Source organism: Salmo salar, chromosome 21 (assembly GCF_965601325.2).
Source record: "Salmo salar chromosome 21, fSalSal1, whole genome shotgun sequence".
In the NCBI taxonomy this organism is placed as follows: Eukaryota; Metazoa; Chordata; class Actinopteri; order Salmoniformes; family Salmonidae; genus Salmo; species Salmo salar.
Genome location: NC_138311.1, coordinates 41625388 through 41644151, shown reverse-complemented (window position 1 = coordinate 41644151; position 18764 = coordinate 41625388). Strand labels below are relative to the sequence as shown.

General features: G+C 46.7%; 1 protein-coding gene across 1 annotated transcript in view; it reads right to left on the bottom strand.

Moving 5' to 3' along the window:
• Positions 1-18764, bottom strand: part of slc49a4 (solute carrier family 49 member 4) — a 72505-nt gene that overhangs the window by 28504 nt on the left and 25237 nt on the right. The window contains exons 5-6 of the mRNA XM_014165388.3: positions 12311-12419; positions 1772-1839 (exon numbers count right to left, since the gene is read on the bottom strand). Of these exons, the coding sequence (XP_014020863.1) occupies positions 1772-1839; positions 12311-12419 (177 nt within the window). The remainder of the gene's footprint in view (positions 1-1771; positions 1840-12310; positions 12420-18764) is intronic.

The window sequence follows — 18764 nt, the reverse complement described above, 5'->3', positions numbered from 1 at the left end:
GTTTGAGACTGAGTGTACATCCCAAATTGCACCCTTTTCCCTATGTAGTACACTAGTTTTGACCAGGACTCATAGGCATTTGGGATACTCCTAACCCGCCCAAACAAAACACATCCTTTGCCTCTTAAAAACAACCTGGGGAAGCATTTTTCATTATTGATATCACTAAATACCTAAATGTTTCAAGAAGGTGAGAGAACCAGAATGGAATGCAGAACAAGCAGAGAGAGTCCAGGGACAAAGTAATACACCAGTTTATTCCCGTGAACATATTCTTGTGAACATATTCCTGTGAACATGCTTAGCAATGGTTTCTAGTTGCTAATCTTGTTGACAGGCCTTGGAGGAAGAGCCAAAGCTATTACGACCAAACATGGTCCATATATTTTCATGCATACTTAATCTGACGATACTAAACGAGTGTATGCTTATCCTCTAATTTGACGGCTCACCAGGTCCAGGGAGATCATTTAGGGCTGAATTTATGAGACAAGCCTATTACTAGGAGCATCTCTCCTCACACTCCGCTGGACACAGCTAGCTGTTTGTAGTCTGTCACAGTACAAGCACAGCCTAACTGCAGACAAGAGTGGGCCTACTGTAGACAGCATCTAGGGGCCCAATTCAGACTGGACGAGGCCTACTGTAGACAGTATCTAAAGGCCAGATTCAGACTGGACGAGGCCTACTGTAGACAGTATCTAAAGGCCAGATTCAGACTGGACGAGGCCTACTGTAGACAGCATCTAGAGGCCAGATTCAGACTGGACGAGGCCTACTGTAGACAGCATCTAGGGGCCCAATTCAGACTGGACGAGGCCTACCGTAGACAGTATCTAAAGGCCAGATTCAGACTGGACGAGGCCTACTGTAGACAGCATCTAGAGGCCAGATTCAGACTGGACGAGGCCTACTGTAGACAGCATCTAGGGGCCAGATTCAGACTGGACGAGGCCTGCTGTAGACAGCATCTAAAGGCCAGATTCAGACTGGACGAGGCCTACTGTAGACAGCATCTAGAGGCCAGATTCAGACTGGACGAGGCCTGCTGTAGACAGCATCTAGGGGCCAGATTCAGACTGGACGAGGCCTACTGTAGACAGCATCTAGAGGCCAGATTCAGACTGGACGAGGCCTGCTGTAGACAGCATCTAAAGGCCAGATTCAGACTGGACGAGGCCTACTGTAGACAGCATCTAGAGGCCAGATTCAGACTGGACGAGGCCTGCTGTAGACAGCATCTAGGGACCAGATTCAGACTGGACGAGTGCTACTGTAGACAACATCTAGGGGTCAGATTCAGACTGGACGAAGCCTACTGTAGACAGCATCTAGGGGTCAGATTCAGACTGGACGAGTGTTACTGTAGACAGCATCTAGGGGCCAGATTCAGACTGGACGAGGCCTACTTTAGACAGTATCGAGAGGCTAGATTCAGACTGGACGAGGCCTACTGTAGACAGTATCTAGAGGCCCGATTCACAATTGAGATAAGCATACTCAACTTAGACATTCACGTAAATCCTTCAATGATTTCAAAAAGAGACTTTTGAGGAATTTGAATTAAGCCTGTGGATCATAAGCCATAATACCGCCGTGAGCCTTTTAGGACATCACATATTTGGCATCTTCTCAGGCCATCATATTCTAGACAGTCTATAACAATAGCAGTCCAACATTATCACATTACCATAGCATGTTGGAGGCAAACAGTAATGTCACGGTACAATGTTAAACCACATGGAAATGATCTGCTGTTTCTGTTGCTTACCTGGCCATGGCCACTCCAAATACACAGCCGCCCACAACGGACCAGAACCCAATCCAGCCAGCATCCACCTGTAGAGAGAGAGGGGGAGAATTTGAATTTTTTAAAATCCTTTTTATTGGGTGAAGATGCCTACAGCACATCCACTTTCAACCCTCAGACGTCATGCACCATGACGCTCATGTGTACCAGCCTGTAAGAAAAACACCCGTTTGGAGGGACAACTCCAGATCCCCCTCAACACCTCCAAAACAAAGGTCATGTGGTTTGGTAAGAAGAATGCTCCCCACAGGTGTGATTACTACCTCTGAGGGTTTAGAGCTTGAGGTAGTCCCCTCATACAAGTACTTGGGAGTATGGCTAGAAGGTACACTGTCCTTCTCTCAGCACATATCAAAGCTGCAGGATAAAGTTAAATCTAGACTTGGTTTCTATCATAATCGCTCCTCTTTCACCCCAGCTGCCAAACTAACCCTGATTCAGATGACCATCCTACCCGTGCTAGATTACGTGGACGTAATCTATAGATCGGCAGGTAAAGGTGCTCTCGAGCGGCTAGATGTTCTTTACCAGTCGGCCATCAGATTTCCCACCAATGCTCCTTATAGGACACATCACTGCACTCTATACTCCTCTGTAAACTGGTCATCTCTGTATACCCATCGGAAGACCCACTGGTTGATGCTTATTTATAAAACTCTCTTAGCCCTCACTCCCTCCTATCTGAAATATCTAGTGCAGCCCTATCTACTGCAGCCCTCCACATACAACACCCATTCTGCCAGACACATTCTGTTAAAGGTCCCCAAAGCACACACATCCCTGGGTCGCTCGTCTTTTCAGTTCGCTGCAGCTAGCGACTGGAACGAGCTGCAACAAACACTCAAACTGGACGGTTTTATCTCAATCTCTTCATTCAAAGACTCAATCATGGACATTCTTACTGACAGTTGTGGCTGCTTTGCGTGATGTATTGTTGTCTCTACCTTCTTGCCCTTTGTGCTGTTGTCTGTGCCCAATGTTTGTACCATGTTTTGTGCCGCTACCATGTCGTGCTGCTGCCATGTTGTGTTGCTACCATGCTGTGTTGTCATGTGTTTCTGCCTTATGTTTTTGTCTTAGGTCTCTCTTTATGTAGTGTTGTCTCTCTTGTCATGGTGTGTTTTCTCCTAGATTTTTATTTTATTTTGTATTGTATTTTTCATCCCAGCCCCCGTCCCAGCAGGAGGCATTTTTCCTTTTGGTAGGCCGTCATTGTAAATAAGAATGTGTTCTTAACTGACTTGCCTAGTTAAATAAAAGGTTAAATGCAATTTTAAAAATCAACAGAGCACAATGGTCCCTGAAGACAATAGAGAGAGATTGAAATCGAGAGAGAAAGAGAAAGAGAGCGAGAGAGAGGGAAGAAAGAATTAGAGGAGAGAGAGAGAGAGATTCCGTTATTATTCCATGTTCAATATTCCATACACGGCTCAGAGGACCTAAGGTAGACAGACAGCAGGCTCAGAGTGTCTGAAGACCGGGGAAACCTGTCAATCAAGCCCAGGGTAAATTGAAGCCCTGTATTCTGAAAGTGGAATCGGAGTCAATGGAAACAGCTGGTGATGTCAGCATGATGTTTCATCACAGACAAATGCCTGCTCTGACAGATAGAGACGGAGAAGAGAGGACAGACATCATGAGCATGGTCGTGTTCAGTAGGGAGAAAACAGAGAGACACTACCTCAACTTGTCCAATACGAAGAGATATGTAAGCTTTGCGTTGCAAAATGTTTTGCTACGGTGTTCTCCCCTGAACTAGACCCAGGGCCTACTGCTGCAGTATCAGTATGAGAGGCTGACTGCATCACAGATGGAGGCCAATGAGTCATCCATATGTGCTCACACTCACACACACACACCCACCACGTCTCCGGTAGGTAGCAGGTAAATAAAGTAGGCTTCAAATCAGTGTCTGACTTCCAAGCCGAAGACCGCCAATGAAAGTGTGCTGCGGTTCACATCAATCTACCTGAAGCTATAACTCAGGTGGAAAAAAGAGGAGCAACATAGAGATGACCAGATGTGAGAGTCAAATAGACGAGACCAGAATGTACAGAAGAGGTCTAGAGGCCATTTCTAAACGTTTCTAGCAAAAGTACAAAGGTTCTTGAGATCAAGTTCTCAAATGGATGTGAGCATTAACGTGAACGCAAATCATTCTGTAAGCTATTTGAGTGTCAAAGAAGAAATCATTGCGTTTTGTGTGTGTGTGTGTGTGTGTGTGTGTGTGTGTGTGTGTGTGTGTGTGTGTGTGTGTGTGTGTGGTTAATTAACTGAAATATGCTGAGTGCTAGCTGCACCTGTACAGACCTGATTTGTGCCGTACTCAGCTTAATCATGTCAATAACCAGGAAATGGTTGCCGTTGCCATGCCGACGTTTTGTACACTGTGGAAGCCAAGGCTTCAGGTTCCTGGCACATTCACTTATTTGTTTTTCTGTTATTCTCTCTTGTTTCTCATTCTTTTAAGACAGTTCTCATGACACTGTGGGTTTAGCACAACATGATGGCATTGCAATGCGAATTCATTCACAGGTAACTACAGACAGCATCAAAAGACCCAATGGAAGTTACAGACACTGTTTGTCTGTCTGGAAGCATAACCAACCACCATCCGGACTGGACCCATATTCATAAAGCATCTAAGAGTAGGAGTTTTGATCTATTATACATTAGTATTTAAAAGGGAAAACTGATCCTTGATTAGCACTCCTACTCCGAAATGCCCAGCGGTTACACTACACTGTCTGTTTGGAGGCAGCAGAATTAAAGGAGACATTTTATTTTTTACAACCAAACCTCGCTTTATGTAAATGACATGTCATAGAAATGTCTAGAAACCTTTTTTGTGATTTTCCATGTTTTTGATAAACTTACCCCAAACAGCAAATCACTTCTTTATCCCCGTTGTGTAGTATGGGGGCCCCGAAAAACAAAAACACCCAAATATATCCTTTTACAAACGGCAAAGCTCTCAGTATAGTGATACAGGTCTTCAGATTCTGTACATATGAAATTGTGTCATTCCAAACTTTATCTGCAACTTTATTTTCCATTTTGTAGCCCAGGAAAAGTACCAGGAGTTCACAACAGTGACTTTGCCAGTGCAGAAAGATTCTCTGTAATCAGAAAGCTGATGCCGCTGTGTTCTCAGGTGAAGTATCAACCTTCAGAGGTTTTTTTCTGCGTAATGACTTAATGGCCACCCTCCATTAACGGACCAATTAGATATGAGTGATTAACGCAGGGTGGGACCTTGTTCTTAATTAAAGCGATGCTAATTGCGTACAGCGACACAGAGACACTTAGCTACGTGCTTCAGGACACTGTCTGGTCCAGAACTGGGCTGGGTGTATGAAGGGAGGGAGGGTCCCTGCACTCCACCCAGTACTAAGTTTCAGCTACAGCCACTTGCCCAGTCCCACCCACCATCCCAAACCCCTTCACCCATCTCCAGTCCCCCTATCCTTATCCCCAGCCCCTAGCTGCTGCTGCAAGGTCCTCTTCCCAGCCCAAACCCCTCAACCTGTTCCCATCCTCTTCAACCTGTCCCCATCCCCCTCAACCTGTCCCTGTCCCCATCCCCTTCAACCTGTCCCCAGCCCCATCCCCATCCCCCTCAACCTAGCCCCATCCCCCCCAACCTGTTCTAATCCCCCTCAACATGTCCCAATCCCCCGTTAACCTGTCCCAATCCCCCCAACCTGTCCAAATCCCCATCAACATGTCCCAATCCCCCGTTAACCTGTCCCAATCCCCCTAACCTGTCCAAATCCCCCTCAACATGTCCCAATCCCCATCAACCTGTCCCAATCCCCCTCAACCTGTCCCCAGCTCCATCCCCCTCAACCTCAACCTGTCCTCTGCCCCATCCACCCCAACCTGTCCTCTGCCCTATCCACCTCAACCTGTCCTCTGCCCCATCCCCCTCAACCTGTCCTCTGCCCTATCCACCTCAACCTGTCCTCTGCCCCATCCACCTCAACCTGTCCCCAGCTCCACCCACCTCAACCTGTTCCCAGCCCCATCCCCCTAAACCTGTCCCCCCCAACCTGTCCCGATCCCCCTCAACCTGTCCCCGAGTAACCTGTCCCCAGCTCCACCCACCTCAACCTGTCCTCAGCCCCATCCACCTCAACCTGTCCTTTGCCCCATCCCCCTCAAGCTGTCCTCAGCCCCATCCACCTCAACCTGTCCTCAGCCCCATCCACCTCAACCTGTCCTCAGCCCCATCCCCCTCAACCTGTCCTCAGCCCCATCCCCCTCAACCTGTCCTCAGCCCCATCCATCTCAACCTGTCCTCAGCCCCATCCACCTCAACCTGTCCTCAGCCCCATCCACCTCAACCTGTCCTCAGCCCCATCCCCCTCAACCTGTCCTCAGCCCCATCCCCCTCAACCTGTCCCCATCCACCTCAACCCCAGCCCCCTTCAACCTGTCCCCATCCACCTCAACCCTCCCCAACCCCATCCACCTCCACCCTCCCCAGCCCCATCCGCCTCCACCCTCCCCAGCCCCATCCGCCTCCACCCTCCCCATCCCCATCCACCTCCACCCCCCTCCACCTCCACCCCCATCCACCTCCACCCTCCCCAGCCCCATCCACCTCCACCCTCCCCAACATACTATTTGCCCATGATAGATCAGCAGCTGCTGCACCAAGCCATACTTGTCTCTGTGCAAAAATGTCTTATTTATAGGATCAATTCCCTGTCCATATAAATGGCACCATACCCCCTGCATAGGGCTTTAGTCAAAAGTAGTGCACTATGGGCCCTGGCCAAATGTAGTGCACAGTATAGGGAATAGGGTGCCATTTGGGATGCAAACAACGGGGTAGTGGGTCAATGGGAGTGGGTGTTCTGGGAAAGACAGGATGATGCAAAAACAGAGGAAGAAAAACAAAGTGGTCACCTTATCAGGGAAAGAAAGAAAAATAAAGTCTGACTGCTTTGTCTACAGACACACCTGGCGGCAGATTGAAAACAGCATTTGATATCTGCAGAACAGAGCCTGTTAATGAGAACAGCAGAGAACAGCACAGCCCCTGCAGTGGCTGGAGTGACACGGCAGCACTAACATTGCCAAGTGGCATTTCATTGGAGAAGTGGAGAGCAGCTGAGAGGTGATTGGGAGGCAGTGAAGGGGGACGAGGGGCTAAAGCAGCACCTCTATATTGATCACCTCGCTGCAGAGAGAGAGAACGAGAGCTCTGTCTGGGATGACAGTGGGACCACACAGCGTGTAGCGTAGAGAAGACTGGCAAATGAACCATCCATAGGAGGGATAGAGGGTGTGTGCGTGTGTGTCTGTGTACCGCATCACTCACTTTGCTTGCACTGTTTTCCTCTTGATCCCTGACCTAAATAGGTTTAGTATGTGTGTCAGACAGTCACAGCTATAGAGCTGTCATTTCACACCTCATATCTACCCTCACTGTATTCCTTTCAATGAATCTCCTGATAGCGTCTTATCAGAATAAGGTCATGGTTCGTTGGATCCAAGACTGATGTGCACCTTGCAGGTTGTAGCGTATCGAAAGTTACCGTAGTGTCTGAGGTTTAGAGCTCCCAAGCTGCATAGAAAGTTACAGTAGTGTATGATGTTTGAAACTTTGAAATCAAGAGCAAACATAACACATCCTTAAAGTCCGAAACATGACCCAGCCAAGCTGCACTGCTTCTTGACACAATGCCCGCTAAACCCGGAAGCCAGCTGCACCAATGTGTCGGAGGGAACGCCGTACACCTGGCGACCGTGTTCACATGCATGCGCCCGGCCCGCATAGGAGTCGCTAGAGCGCGGGACAAGGAAATCTCGGCTTGCCAAACCCTCTCCTAACCCGGACGACGCTGGGCCAATTGTGCACCGCCTCATGGGTCTCCCAGTCACGGCCAGCTGTGACACAACGTGGGATCGAACCCGGGTCTGTAGTGACGCCTCAAGTGCCACTCGTGCAGCCCCCGCAAATTGATTTGAACAAAGAATTGGTCCCCCCAAAAAATGCGTCCCTCTGTTGAATTTCAAAATCCTGATATGGCCCTCGAGCCAAAAGGTTTGCCCACCCCTGTATTAGAGTGAGCCTGTGTCAGAATACAGAATATAAATATGTGCTGTATATAGACCATATATCATTTGGAAGGAAAATGGTATGTACAGTAGTAGGTTTATTAGGATGAACTATGTGGAGAATAGTGTATACAGTCGTGGCCAAAAGTTTTGAGAATGACACAAATATACATTTTCACAAAGTCTGCTGTCTCAGTGTTTTTAGATATTTTTGTCAGATGTTACTATGGAATACTGAAGTATAATTACAAGCATTTCATAAGTGTAAAAGGCTTTTATTGACAATTACATGAAGTTGATGCAGAGTCAATATTTGCAGTGTTGACCCTTCTTTTTCAAGACCTCTGCAATCCACCCTGGCATGCTGTCAATTAACTTCTGGGCCACATCCTGACTGATGGCAGCCCATTCTTGCATAATCAATGCTTGGAGTTTGTCAGAATTTGTGGGTTTTTGTTTGTCCACCCACCTCTTGAGGATTGACCACAAATTCTCAATGGGATTAAGGTCTGGGGAGTTTTCTGGCCATGGACCCAAAATATCGATGTTTTGTTCCCCAAGCCACTTAGTTATCACTTTTGCCTTATGGCAAGGTGCTCCGTCATGCTGGAAAAGGCATTGTTCATCACCAAACTGTTCCTGGATGGTAGGGAGAAGTTGCTCTCGGAGGATGTGTTGGTACCATTCTTTATTCATGGCTGTGTTCTTAGGCAAAATTGTGAGTGAGCCCTCTCCCTTGGCTGAACAAGCAACCCCACACATGAATGGTCTCAGGATGCTTTACTGTTGGCATGACACAGGACTGATGGTAGCCCTCACCTTGTCTTCTCCGGACAAGCTTTTTTCCGGATGCCCCAAACAATCGGAAAGGGGATTCAGAGAAAATGCCTTTACCCAGTCTCTAGCAGTCCAATCCCTGTACCTTTTGCAGAATATCAGTCTGTCCTTGATATTTTTCTGGAGAGAAGTGGCTTCTTTGCTGCCCTTCTTGACACCAGGCCATCCTCCAAAAGTCTTTGCCTCACTGTGCGTGCAGATGCACTCACACCTGCCTGCTGCCATTCCTGAGCAAGCTCTGTACTGGTGGTGCCCCGATCCCGCAGCTGAATCAACTTTAGGAGATTGTCCTGGCGCTTGCTGGACTTTGTTGGGCGCCCTGAAGCCTTCTTCACAACAATTGAACCGCTCTCCTTGAAGTTCTTGATGATCCGATAAATGGTTGATTTAGGTGCAATCTTACTGGCAGCAATATCCTTGCCTGTGAAGCCCTTTTTTGTACAAAGCAATGATTACAGCACATGTTTCCTTGCAGGTAACCATGGTTGACAGAGGAAGAACAATGATTCCAAGCACCACCCTCCTTTTGACGCTTCCAGTCTGTTATTCAAACTCAATCAGCATGACAGAGTGATCTCCAGCCTTGTCCTCATCAACACTCACACCTGTGTTAACGAGAGAATCACTGGCATGATGTCAGCTGGTCCTTTTGTGACAGGGCTGAAATGCAGTGGAAATATTTATGGGGGATTCAGTTCATTTGCATGGCAAAGACGAACTTTGCAATTAATTGCAATTCATCTGATCACTCTTCATAACATTCTGGAGTATATGCAAATTGCCATCATACACACTGAGGCAGCAGACTTTGTAAAAATGTATATTTGTGTCATTCTCAAAACTTTTGGCCACGACTGTACATACCCAGGAATTATAATTCGATAACTCCCGATAAGGGCGGTTCCCACCTCGGGCCAGGATACTCCTTGGAAGGAGTTATCACACGATAATTCCTGGGTTCTCAGGCATTATTGCTTAATTGAACACTGGTCACCTTATATTCTGTTTCTATACTGCTGTTAACTCACTGTATATGTATATACTTTATTCTCCACATAGCTCATCCGAATATACCTATTACTGCATTCTGAAGTTGCTACCCAAGCGGGCTGGTCACTTTAGTTATTTTCTTATGTTTTGACCCAGTCATTCATTCTAATTGTTCTGTTCATTCGATGTTAGTATGCTAAACAAATCAGTGGTATGTAGCTAGCTAGCTGAGATTCAATGATAAGAGACAAGTTCAATAATGAATGATAAAAAATAATATCCAATAGGCATACATAGGTAACAACTATTATAGTGAGCGAGTCCGAGCTAACTAAGCTTGTTGGTGATGTTAATAGTAATGTTTCCATTGATGGCACGTGTGGGAGAACTGTCCATGGTCCTGGCGCTGGTTGCTGACAGCGGGTGCTTGCCTCTTCTTTGGCAGAGAATGGGACGTCCCACTCACATCATTGGCAGCTAAAATGGCACTGCAGTGTTTTCTGCCAATAACTATTGAGTGAGCTCTCACACCGATTGCCACTCACACCCATTATTTTCCTTGCTTCCAGGCCCGCATCAGATAACTTTTGCATTCTGAAGTTGCTACCCAAGTGGGCTGATCGTTAGATATTTTCTCATGTTTTGACCCAGTCGTTCATTCTAATCGTTCTATTCATTCGATTTTGCTATGTTAAACAAATTAGTGGCATGTACCTAGCTGAGATTCAATGATTGAGAGACAACAAGTTCAATAATTAATGATTTAATAAATATCCAATAGGCCTACATAAGCTGGTTAATGAATGAATGGAATTCTGAGTGTTTACGGTTTCCATGGTGAATTATTAGTTTCTCATTGATACTTGGGCTAGCTTGCACAGGAGAGATCGCATTTGTAAAATGGTACATTGTTGCACAGGTTGTAGAGGCAGACCGGTAGGTTTATAACCCCCAACTGTTGCAAACCAAATAGCAGCATGGAAAGATATTGTGTAGGCATTTTTTCCCGAGGGAGATGAATACATCATGGTATTTTGTGGAAGTTGTTGTCCCTCAAATCAACCAATTAGCGTCCAGGATGCAAACAACCTGTTTTATAATGACTCTACATACATGGGACATTAGTCTCAAGGTGCAAGGCTAGTGATGGTTGTTCAAGTCAAACTAACACTCCTTCACCTTCTGAGGAGTGAATGCTCTCATTGTGATGCATTTTAACGACTCAGTGTGTTTATATGTTTTGAGCCTGGGGAAACTGTTTAGAGTTCAGCAACGCCAACATCTTTATGACACCGTCTTTCGATAGGGAGATAAGTGAGAATAGTTCCTTATGGTTTCCTTTCCACGACAAATGAAACCATTAGACATAAAGAGTATACATTGAGGATACTGCCTGTAGGTTCTGACAGAAAGGAAAGATAGCGAGGTGAATACAACAAGGCCGTGTGTGTGTGTGTGTGTGTGTGTACGTGTGTGTGTGTGTGTGTGTGTACGCACGCGCGTGTGTGTGTACACGTGTGTGTGTGTGATCCCACAGCTCTGTAATTTTTTCTCAAGTACCTGTCTGATGATAACCTTGAAAAGAAGACTCTTTTGTCTCCTTTGAGCCACTACTATCTTGTTGGAAGTAGAGGGTGCTCTGGTCTGCATCCCAACATCTCTTCTCTCTTTCTCTCTCATCCTGAAATCTCTGATGCTAATCCAGGATGGTTGAAGGGTCTGAGACGATGCCGGTCTCATTAAGATAAGAATCTCAAGTGTTAAGTGCCTGGCTATCTTGACGTGCTCCACATTTTCCAGCATGCAAATAAAGTTCTGTCGATTCCATGTATGTTTGATTAGACCCTTAAAAGGTGAAACCACTTGGAGGGAGGAAGTGGACAGAGAAAAGAGGAGGACGGCCCAACCAAACAAGCCCCATGTGGAGGATCATTTTTTATTTCAAAGTGTTATTCACAAGGGCCTGCTTATTTTTAATGAGTCCAGGATGGGAAAGTAAAGTCGACTTTGTGAAGAAGATTTCACATTGTGTTGCTGTGGCTCTGTCCACTGGGGTTAACTATGAGTCAACATCCATTTTAGCCTGGGCAATTACATTCTGCACTACAGGGTTCTGGTCAAAAGTAATGCAATATATAGGGAATAGGGTGCCATTTCAAAAGTAAACATTAATTTCAGCCAGGGAAATCCAACTCTGTGTGTTTGCCTCAGACAATTAGCCACATCACAGGCCCAGTTAGAATAAGAGGAGGTTTTCAGGCAGGCTGGCGGGCCTGTTTCAGTGCTTCATAAGGTGAGCACCAACACAGAGTTCAGATAGCTATTGAAACACGCCTTTTTTATTGTGGGTGCGTACCAGCGCAGGTCATTTGTGTGAAATTGGCAGAAAATGCTGTAAATGCTCTATTGTAATAAATGGCCAGTTTGAAAATGTCTAAATTGTCTTCCAGAACTACTATTACTGTAGTACATTTAGAGTGAATAAAGTGAGTAATGATACGCTAGTTCAGAAAACACTTCTCAACTTTGAAGCCAATCTGTATCTTTGGTATGTTCTAAACCCAGCAGACATGTTGTGGGTGTTGGGACAGGTGTGTTCCTCACCTGGCTTACTCTGGCAGGGGTGAGGATCATGTCCAGAACTCCTGACCAGCCTGCCATTACTCCTGTAGGCACCGCGTAGGCCAACGCTATCATCAGGAACCGGAAATTACTGGAGGGCAAGAGAGAGAGAAACGTTTTAGCAGCAAGTCCTCCAGTATCACTGCCTAGTAAAGTCCTACAGTATCACTGCCTAGAGAAGTCCTACAGTATCACTGCCTAGAGAAGTCCTCCAGTATCACTGCCTAGTAAAGTCCTACAGTATCACTGCCTAGTAAAGTCCTCCAGTATCACAGCCTAGTAAAGTCCTACAGTATCACTGCCTAGTAAAGTCCTCCAGTATCACAGCCTAGTAAAGTCCTCCAGTATCACTGCCTAGTAAAGTCCTCCAGTATCACAGCCTAGTAAAGTCCTACAGTATCACTGCCTAGTAAAGTCCTACACTATCACTGCCTAGTAAAGTCCTACAGTATCACAGCCTAGTAAAGTCCTCCAGTATCACAGCCTAGTAAAGTCCTACAGTATCACAGCCTAGTAAAGTCCTACAGTATCACTGCCTAGTAAAGTCCTCCAGTATCACAGCCTAGTAAAGTCCTACTGTATCACAGCCTAGTAAAGTCCTACAGTATCACTGCCTAGTAAAGTCCTCCAGTATCACAGCCTAGTAAAGTCCTACAGTATCACTGCCTAGTAAAGTCCTACAGTATCACTGCCTAGTAAAGTCCTACAGTATCACTGCCTAGTAAAGTCCTCCAGTATCACAGCCTAGTAAAGTCCTACAGTATCACTGCCTAGAGAAGTCCTACAGTATCACTGCCTAGAGAAGTCCTACAGTATCACTGCCTAGTAAAGTCCTACAGTATCACTGCCTAGTAAAGTCCTACAGTATCACTGCCTAGTAAAGTCCTACAGTATCACTGCCTAGAGAAGTCCTCCAGTATCACTGCCTAGAGAAGTCCTCCAGTATCACTGCCTAGTAAAGTCCTACAGTATCACTGCCTAGAGAAGTCCTACAGTATCACTGCCTAGAGAAGTCCTACAGTATCACTGCCTAGAGAAGTCCTACAGTATTACAATTTAGGAAAGTCCTGCATTATCACAACCGGCCTACAGACACGCCAGAGTCCTACACTATCAATGCCTAGTAAAGTCCTACACTATCACTGCCTAGTAAAGTCCTACACTATCACTGCCTAGTAAAGTCCCATTTAAGTCCATTATGAGTCATCATGACAAACGTTTAACTCAAAACTTTTACATTTGGCGATGAACGAAGGGTAATCTCTGGGGCAAGAAAACTATCTAACCCGTGTGCGTGACAGGATTACATATGTCTGTGTCTGAGACAATACAGAGCAGAGCAAAGCCCCATCCGTCACCTTCCTTCTCTTTGGTTGATAATGTGTTGAGACCTGCCACCAGACAGCCTCTTGCTTTCCTATCCTGTCAGCTAGCACCACACAGCATCTCTGACTGTCAGGCACGATCTATCCCACATCACAATGTGGTGACAGAGAGATAAACACCTGGCCATGAACCAGGAAGAGATGAGAAGAGCTGCTTGACAGGCTGGCAATACTAGCTCCAAGATGAGGTTTGAATACGGGGGAGAGCAGCTAAGAAACGGAATCGACAAACGGAGAACCGGGATCCTTTCATGTGGTGACACCAACCACATACACAGACACACAGACACCTACTTAATAATGGATTTACTTGTATAAATGGGTTTGGAAATAGTAGCATGTCAAACAAAGTCATTTCCCGCATCTGAGATGTTGATCTGAGACAATGATTTCCTCTGATTGTTCTGTGACTCAAAGATCCCTGGAAGGAAGATTATGGCTTCCTGCTAATCGAGTGGATTACGCCAATCGCATCTGAATCAATTCCCCGGCCCTGCTTCCTCTCTGTGAGTCTACAAATGACACATTTACCACCTGCTGTAAAAATAGTGTTCATGGTTGTGAGAACATTATGACTGGATGCTATGCAGTCAGAAATGATGAGAGTGTATCGGTTAGGACCAGGGTCAACTAAGTGAGATACCCATGTTAAGGAAACAGAAGCTAATCTTGTGTGCTGTTTCACTAGCTAACAGCCTGAGAGGAGAGACATAAGAGACTGAGGGTCTTAAATGTAAACTGTTGTAAGGGGTTGGTCATATCAATGGGACTTTGGCCAGTTCTGTCAGTCTTTGTAAACACTGACAAACCACAGAGGGGGTGTTTTTTTTCCTCAGGGTTGTTTTTTATCTCCCCCTGAGGATGAGGAACGCCTTAAGAATTCACCAGATGCCCCTCCACCATACACACAGGACGCCGCTGGCATATCAATGGAAACAAACAAATGCATGAGTAAACGGCTGCTGTCCGTAGTGAACGGACGTTAGGGCAACAAAAACAATCCTCCTCCTCCTCCTCCTCCTCAGAGAGACAGACAGAGAGAGACAGAGAGAGACAGAGAGAGACAGAGAGAGACAGACAGAGACAGACAGAGACAGAGAGAGACAGAGAGAGAGAGACAGAGAGAGAGAGACAGAGAGAGAGAGACAGAGAGAGACAGACAGACAGAGAGAGACAGAGAGAGACAGAGAGAGACAGAGACAGAGAGAGACAGAGAGAGAGAGACAGAGAGAGAGAGAGAGAGACAGAGAGAGACAGACAGAGAGAGACAGAGAGAGACAGAGAGAGAGACAGATTGCCCCTTCCATGACGGCTGCTGTCACTGTGAGCCTAGACGCCTGGTGATTTAATGGTGCTGTTAGGTGGGTGAAGTGATGGTTCCCAAATTAAATCAGCGGCGTGGAGATACAGCGGGGACAGGGTCTTATGGTTGATTGTAATTGGTCATAGAGTGATTGGAGTGGTGCCAGACAGACAGTGTTAGCAGCTAGGTGAGACTGGGGGATGGGGGGGGCTCCTCTGTTAGAGAGAGTCTCCACTCTGTGTTCAGACACACACACATACAGGCTCCTGGATGCACTGGCCTGATGATTAGAGAGACATTTGTAGAAATACTCATAAACCATGAAGGGCTGGCACTCTTACTCCTCTCACTTGATTAGCTATTAGTTCATGCTGAGATGAAACAGGCATAAACTAACTCTAAGAAGAGAGACGGACAGGGAAGTAGACTAGGGGCTGTACGTATCAAGAGTAGGAATGCTAAGGATCAAGTACCCCTGTTCATTCATTATAATCAATGAGATTGAGCTGATCCTAGGTCAGCACTCTTACTTTGTGAAAACGGACCGATCAAGGATTTAAAATAATTGGATTGGTGTAAGCATTGGCTGGAGGGAGTTTTCCATGATGGGGAGTGTGCAAGTGCAAACTTCAAGAGAAGTGTGGATAATCCAGGTCCTGTCGTACTCTGTCCTGTACTATTTTGTCTTGGTTGTATTCTCCCCCAGCAGAAGCCCCATGGAGATCCACTGTAAGAGAGAGTATCTCGGAGCAGCCACCCAGTACCCTGTCCTGGTACTCGGCTACTTGGCCTTGGAGGAGTTGAGTCGAGAGAGAGAGACGGACTCGTAAAAGTGTGTTGATGGAACGCTCTCTCTATCTCTGCTGTGATGGCAGGAATCAATATCAGCACCTTTTTCCATCCCACAGCTTAGTTAGATCACTGTATAGAAAGGCTGTCCCAAATGGCACCCTATGCCCCATGCACTATATAGCCCATGGGGCTCCGGTCAAAAGGTTTAATACATGTAATAGGGTGCCATTTGGGACACAGACTAAGTAAGCACAGCACAGGGCCGCCCTGTGGAGGGTGAAATATTCCGGGGAGCCATGAAGCCAGCGGCATCATCAGCTAAGTGCCATTTGTCCTTGACAGGTCTTGGCTGGAGTTCAATGCATCAGAATGAGCAGGAGAAAATGTTCCCAGGCAAAATGACTGTTATTGTAATAATGGGACCTTCATCAATGCTGCTAGCTAACATCATTACTATTCTCAGAGCAGTGGTCACGTAGTACTGATAACCTTTCTAAATGTGTGGAGAGCTGGGGAACGTCCCAAATGGCACCCTATTCCCTATATAGTGCACTACTTTTGACCAGACCTGTGTTGTGATTAGGCTCTGCAGCGGAAGGGAACGGCTGGGCGAACTTATCATTTACTACGGTTCAAACTATCTCTGTCTGGCACAACAGAATGGAAGGAAGGGGCAAAAACGGTGGCTTAGGATACTGGCTTAGAAAACCTAGCAAACTTTAGAAAATAGAATGTTGCTGCTAACCCAGGTCCATCTTTCTTTGACGAGTGGAACTTAGATAGTCAAGGCCCAATTTTTTCCCTTCCTTCTGTCCACAATCCTTCTGTACAGTAGAACTCCCAGCAACCAGACAGCCACTGATGCTGCTTGAGTGTGATACAGTTCAGACTGGCCGCTGGAAGGCTGCTTATCAGTGGGACTCCAGATCGCATTACAGTCCCAATGGGGCAGTTCAGACAAAGTGTGTGCGTGTGTATGTGTCAGACAGTGTGTACACTGGGTTTATGACCTCTCTTGAAGCTCTGTGCTTAGCAGCTTAGTTTGTTATTGTTTATCATCAGTGAGAGTCAGTAAGGACTAGAGAGAGAAAGAGAAATCTGCCTGGCTGGAGGGGCTGACTGTAGGGAGTTACAGAGAGCCAAGCAGCCAACCCGCTTGCTCACTGGCTGTCCACGGCCCAGCGCTTCATCCCAGTCCCACAACCCACAGGCCATCATTCCTCGGCCCATTCCATTCCACCACAACCAGACAGGATACGCACCACAGGAACAGAATCCGCGGATGGCAATGAGTGCTCTAGCTCCCATCTAAAAACAGCACCATTTCCCCCAGCTCTCAGTGTGTGTGTGTGATGCAAGGCTAGGAGGACAGTGCATTCTGAATGCTGTATGAGTATGTTACAGACTCCAGAAGACCCTGGCTGTATGAGTACAGTATCTTACAGGACCACAGACTCCAGAGGACCCTGGCTGTATGAGTACAGTATGTTACAGGACCACAGACTCCAGAGGACCCTGGCTGTATGAGTACAGTATGTTACAGGACCACAGACTCCAGAGGACCCTGGCTGTATGAGTACAGTATGTTACAGGACCACAGACTCCAGAGGACCCTGGCTGTATGAGTACAGTATGTTACAGGACCACAGACTCCAGAGGACCCTGGCTGTATGAGTACAGTATGTTACAGGACCACAGACTCCAGAGGACCCTGGCTGTATGAGTACAGTATGTTACAGGACCACAGACTCCAGAGGACCCTGGCTGTATGAGTACAGTATGTTACAGGACCACAGACTCCAGAGGACCCTGGCTGTATGAGTACAGTATGTTACAGGACCACAGACTCCAGAGGACCCTGGCTGTATGAGTACAGTATGTTACAGGACCACAGACTCCAGAGGACCCTGGCTGTATGAGTACAGTATGTTACAGGACCACAGACTCCAGAAGACCCTGGCTGTATGAGTACAGTATGTTACAGGACCACAGACTCCAGAAGACCCTGGCTGTATGAGTACAGTATGTTACAGGACCACAGACTCCAGAGGACCCTGGCTGTATGAGTACAGTATGTTACAGGACCACAGACTCCAGAGGACCCTGGCTGTATGAGTACAGTATGTTACAGGACCACAGACTCCAGAAGACCCTGGCTGTATGAGTACAGTATGTTACAGGACCACAGACTCCAGAGGACCCTGGCTGTATGAGTACAGTATGTTACAGGACCACAGACTCCAGAAGACCCTGGCTGTATGAGTACAGTATGTTACAGGACCACAGACTCCAGAGGACCCTGGCTGTATGAGTACAGTATGTTACAGGACCACAGACTCCAGAAGACCCTGGCTGTATGAGTACAGTATGTTACAGGACCACAGACTCCAGAGGACCCTGGCTGTATGAGTACAGTATGTTACAGGACCACAGACTCCAGAGGACCCTGGCTGTATGAGTACAGTATGTTACAGGACCATGGACCCCAGAAGACCCTGGCTGTGTATGGATGAAGAGGTGATGATTCTGATGTATTTATTAAGCATGGCCAGTGAAATGCCAGGGGAATGCCAGGGGAATGACAGTGGAATGCCAGGGGAATGCCAGAGGCACCTTAAGGCAGTGTAATTGATCTAGGGGGAGAGATGATATGTATTTGATGTACATTAACTAGCGGCCCAAACAGATGGCAAGTGGCAGAGCAACAAGACCCCTTCATTAAGATTCTCTATCACCACTACTCACACCGACCGATTCATTCCTTCCTCACCTCAAATTTAAAAGGCAACAAAGGCAACAAAGAGGACACACCAACCCTAGGCTCTTTCATGACGATTGTGATGAAAGATGACGATTGTGATAAAGGCCAAATAATTTCGAGGCATCTTGAAGAATAATCTGGCCTTAATGGCCATGTACATAATCTCCACCCTGCACAGCCAGAAGAGGACTGGCC